The sequence below is a fragment of the Musca vetustissima genome, unplaced genomic scaffold (assembly GCF_032173495.1).
Source record: "Musca vetustissima isolate MV318-11 ecotype Yass unplaced genomic scaffold, APGP_CSIRO_Mvet_v1 utg8587, whole genome shotgun sequence".
Classification (NCBI taxonomy): Eukaryota; Metazoa; Arthropoda; class Insecta; order Diptera; family Muscidae; genus Musca; species Musca vetustissima.
In genome coordinates, this window is record NW_026879173.1 from 177,369 (window position 1) to 183,002 (window position 5,634).

General features: G+C 33.6%; 1 protein-coding gene across 1 annotated transcript; it reads right to left on the reverse strand.

The window, feature by feature from the left end:
• Window positions 1-2,666: 2,666 nt before the first annotated feature.
• Window positions 2,667-5,301, reverse strand: LOC133323975 (protein pangolin, isoforms A/H/I/S-like). The gene has a single exon (XM_061532876.1). It carries the CDS (start codon window positions 5,259-5,261, stop codon window positions 2,667-2,669), a length of 2,595 nt encoding a protein of 864 aa, XP_061388860.1. The 5' UTR covers window positions 5,262-5,301.
• Window positions 5,302-5,634: the final 333 nt, after the last annotated feature.

Consider the following 5,634-nt stretch of genomic DNA (forward strand, 5'->3'; position numbering starts at 1 on the left):
TCCCCAACCTAATATATTCATTTTTTCTTATACGTGCAACAGTGTACGAATTGAGTTATTTTTAATTTTAATTATTTTTTAAAATATTGTATATAATTTTTTTATATTTAAAATGTTAAATAGTAAATAAGTAACCAACTAGAAACATTTACATATATTGACATCTAATTGATTAACGATTTTGAAAGTGTTGAAGGGAAGAACACACAACGAATAATGGGAAGAAATCTACGATTGGAATAAATTAATTCGCATTTTATTATTCCACTACATAATTGTGTGCCTTTTTATTTAATTTCGATATTTAATCTCTCCAAATTCTTAAAGTGGTCAATTATTTTATGATCCTCCTCCTTCATTTCGCTCTTCAAATCATGCAGACGATAAATTAGAAAGATAAAATATTTTTTGTAGCTTTATTATTGTACTTTCATATTTTGTTCTTGTTATTGTTCTTTCATATTTTTTTATTTTAGTTTTTCACTGTTAGGGCGAACATAATTGTATGATTTTATTTTGTTTTTCTCTTTAAAGTTGAGCTTAGTGATCGAAGTTCTGCAATGAAAATGAAAGCCAGAGATAGAATATACGCACCGCACCCACCATTATGCGACGCGTTTCGTTGTTAGTAAGGGGCTCATCAGGCATATTTAGATATGTGTTTTTTCCATAATTTTTAATATTTTTTCTGTAGACAGATCCTCACACAAAATGTTTTCATTCCCCCTCCAAATTGCATCAAACCCGGCTTAAATATACCTTATTACCTTTATACATTTCGAGGCAATGTTTAGTTGAGCATGCATCGTTATCAATAGGATTTCCGATGGTATTTTATGTTTTTGAGTTAAAAATATACATATGACCTTTTTTAATATTCAAAAATAGTCGTAGAATAACTATTATTGTGATAATTTTCATAAAAATTTTTAATACTTACATTTTTGTAGTCTGCTTCCTTTAAATTTGTTTGCGAAAATTTTCGCAGAAAAATGCCTTCACATTCTCCCACTCCCTGTAATTCAGAATAACTAATATTTCCCCAATTCGCATTTTTTCGCTTTTGAGCATGATTCAAAATAAGGGGAAAGTGGAAATGCGTCTATGCGAGAGTTGGTTCAGAATATCTTTAAAGGGAAGAGCGAACAACAAGAGCGATTCACGGTGAATTGATCCAGTCCAGAATATGACTTTTGTATACATTTTGTCAGTTTTTGAAAAAAAATCAATATTGGAACTTTTTTGGATTTCAAATAATTTAATCACTTGAAGAAAACGACTGTAATTTCATATCCAAAAGCGAAATGTGGATTGAAGGTTTAATGTTATAAAAATCTTAAATCTTTGGTGGGTAAACATTGTAGCTCAGCTGAAAACAAAATCTGTCCATTACTTGGGAAATTAACCAACTAGGTCGAACGGATATGATTAAAACTTTTATTTTGAGAATGTAGCGAGGAAACGACTAACTCAATTATTACAAATTGCATCTTCGGACCTGATCTGATTCGCCAATTCGTTGTTTTTATCCAGAAAGAAAGACGATTAACTATTTACATTTTCTTAAATCCTCGCTTTAGGATTTACCTTATTTGAAAACTTAAACACTACAGTATGTTTTTCAAATTTCTCGTCCGGCTTCATAGGGAGTAAATAAGATTGAACAATTAATGAAATACATGTGAATAATGCTATTACAACTGATTGAGCCATGTCAAGCCATTTTTTTTTTAAATATGCAACTGTTAGAATTATTCAAAGAATATTTAAAAAAATTAATTTTTAATCTATCAAATCCAATCAAATATACCAATACATTTACCACCCGCCACGAACATTTTTATTGATAGTATACTAGGAAATATCTGCAGTCGAACAGTGGATTTTTGGCCTACCCATATCTTACTTATCAATAAATATTTATCCACATTTTATAAAAATAATCAACTAATGACCCAACGCAACACTGAATGTATTTTTTAGAAATTGTACGTAGGAATTATAAGTCATCAAGCAAATACAACAGTAAGTTTGGAAGACCGGTCAAATACCTATCCTATATTTTATTCAAATCCTATGTTGATTAATTTAGTAGGGACAGCAAAGCCCCGCGGATTCAGCTAGTTACAATATATTATTGGTGTTGCGTAATATACCAAGCTTTTAAAAGTCAAAACTTTATTCATTCTCTCCAAATATTATTAAAAAGCATTAAGATATTACAGTAGAATTTTATAAATGGTGTACGAAATAAATTCGTAATAAATTGTCAATATCTCGATAATTCGTAAAGCACCAACCTCCTTCACTCATTTTTTACTATATTATATTTCAATGAAAAGTTTATTACAATTGTGATAAACATTATTTTATACCTACCCCCACGATGACTGACCTGCGGAAATAAAATGTATCAACATTTCCATGCAAAAAGCGTATATACAAAATTTCAAAACTTTAAAAAAAACTAATATATTTTTATTTTATACCCCATTTTAAGGAAATATTTCACATATTCAATTTTAAAGCCTAATGTTTAACTTACAATTAACATACAACTAATTATAGTTTAAAACTACTACTGATCTAATACTCTTAAACTAAAACAATTTTCTTGTCAAGAGGTTGAAATACGTAACTAAAATAACTAATATTTATAAGAGAGGTTATGTTACGTTTATGGCACCGCTTTCATTCGTTGTTGCATCCGGGGAAGTTTTTCTGCTGACATCGGTATCACCACTATTAATACTGTTGTGACTTGTGTCGGTAGTTTGAGTGGCAACTGAGGGCACTGAAGAACTTGTTCCATTGTCAACAGTAGTTGATATCAAATGCTGATTAAATTTATGTTGAAAGTGTTGAGAAAACGAGTTGTTAAATATGGCACTAGGTGATGGTGGTGGTAATGTCAGGGTGGATTGCATATGTTGTGTTGAATGGGTACGTTGGAAACTCATGGTTGTCGATTGTAAAATTTGACAATCTTTTTTTGCCGAAAGTGAATTATTTGCATTAAGGTTGCAGTTATTTATATCCGGAACATTGTCGTCATGTGTTCTTTTTGTAAGCTGGTTAATACTTAGAGGATTGTTTACATCTCTAGGATTTGCTCCTACTGGACTTCTTTGAAGGGGGACGTTTATAGAAGTGGTTTTGGTATTTATTATGTGGCATGATTCAGCTACAAGAGGTAACTTCGTTGAGGGAATTATTTCTGAAGGAGTAGATGCAATTACTTTATCAGAATCCGCATGGTGTACAGCATTTGTTGTAATGGAAGGTTGATTAATTGATCCATTTGATATGTTAGAATGAATTGATGTAGTAGCTGATGTGGGGCAAACATTTACATTCCCAACGTTATCAAAAACATTATATACTTTGTCGCTATTCATATTAGATGTTGCGCTTCCAACTGCATTGTTATTATTATTATTCATAGCAAGGCCCATAGCGAGATGACTTAAACGGTTTCCAAGTAACATTGCCGGGCTGCTTGTAAGAATAGAGCGCATCATACGGTCTGATAACGAAGCCGGTATTGTTGTGGACGTGGTTGAACAAGAGCTGGAACTTCCAGAGCTATACGAAGCGATAGACTTATTTGAGGGTGAGGAAGTCGCCGTAAGTGTTGATATAAGATTCGATATTGAACTCTGAGTGTTCCCTGCAATTTCATACACAGAATTTTGCGGCGGACATAAAGAAGACATAGAAATGGACGGTTGATAATGCTGGTGGATTTTACTTTGCTGCTGTAAATTCGAATTATTGTGATTTTGGTCACTAATAGCAATCAAGGAGTCGGAATTTTGAACAATAGAGGGGCTGGTCAAACTAGTTGGTGGACTTTGAAAACTGGAGAAACCACTGGGACTTGAGAGACTGTGATTTAATGACTCTTCGTCGTCGTAGGGCTTTCCATTATCATCAGCGCTATCACAACTACCAATATTGTCATTATCAATATCATCATCATCGCTACGTTGGCCGTCCATATCGTCTAAATCATATTGTTCCTCCCTTACACTGTTGCAGTTCATTCCAATAGACTCCATGTAGCGAATACACTTTTTCTTTCGCTTACAAGGCTTACACCATTGATTTTGCTGATCAAGCCCAAAACGTGCTCGACATTTTTTCATATTATTGCCTCCGGAATCAGCAGGCGAACGGTCTTTTTTTCTCTTTTTCTTTTTAGATACGTAACCGTAGTTATCCCTTGCACTCCACCCAGGGTATAATTCCATATGCAATTGCCTTTCTTGGCGTGCTTTTTCGTAATATTTGCTTTGTTCTTCTCTTGACAATTCGTGCCATCGCCTACCCAATATTTGGTTGATAGCAGCCGATTCTTTTAAAGTACATTCCGCAACAACTTTTGCTCTCATTTCCTTCATGTACAACATGAAAGCGTTTAAAGGTTTTTTAATATGCGGCTTCTTTTTTTCTGAACAGTTGTCTTTGCTGTTGTCATGAACTTGTGTGTTCTTAGAATTCTTGTTATCAACAGTTTTCGCAAAACGTGGATTTACATTATCACTGTTACTATCATGCTTCGACCCTGATGGTGCAATAGCGGGATGCGTTCCAAGCATATGATGCTGCGATGTGTGCACTGATGGTAAAATGTTTGGTGAAAATCGAAAAGAGAAGTCGCTGGACAACGTGGAATTGATAGGAAGGGAAGAAGGATATGGAGTTCTAAAACTGGAAGCAGCCGAGTATACAGACGGGGTATGCCAAGTCGCTACCTGCGACATATCAGGACTGATCATTGGATATGGGTACTGGCTAGATGGAAACGGGTAAATAGCCGGTCTTCCCAAGTTTATAGATTTTCCATCAATTTGATACGGCGGAATTCCACAATGTGCCGGTGGGGGTGTATTTAGGTGATCTCCATTGTGACTAAAAAAACATGGCAAACCTATTTTGTTTGTCATTGTAACAGGTAATGTTGCAGCAGATCCATTGGAATAAGGATAAGGAGATACCAAATAACCCATATTGTACGTGGATGTGTGCGGCTCAATTTTGTTGAAAACAGGGCTATGACCAGAAGGGGTTGATATTTTTCCACTTTTTTCCTCACTTTCCGTTAAATCAATTAAGCTAGACTTTTCTTCCAATAAATTTTCGGATGAAATCTTTTCATCCTCGCGATCACCCTCATCCTTGAAGACTTTAACCTCGTCCGTACTTCCTAAATCATCACCGGAAGAACTTGCATGTCGTGTATGACTTGTATGAGGCATGTCGGCGATTTTCTCCGATTGACTATTCTTGTTACAATTTAAACTAGTAATTATTTGAAATTCATATATAAATATGTATATATATATATTTATAAAATTGATTGCACGCGTTTTAACAAGGAATATATCGCTGCGTTATATTTCATATTCAATACACCTTTTTTATCTTACGGAAATATTATCATTTGATTTTGGTTGTAGTATATGCTTCCTTTCTATTTCTTAAAAGTATTTAGTGTATTGTTTCTTAATATTTTCTTTTAACAAATCCAAAATTTAACTGACTGAAATATTTTAAAATTGTCCATTACTTTATTCTTCTACAATATTTGCTTGCAAAAATAAGTATATACTTGATGCCTTATAAAAACTA

Bases quoted from the DNA above. Each gene is read 5' to 3' on its own strand.
- LOC133323975 (XM_061532876.1), bottom strand. From the start codon at position 5,261: ATGCCTCATACAAGTCATACACGACATGCAAGTTCTTCCGGTGATGAT.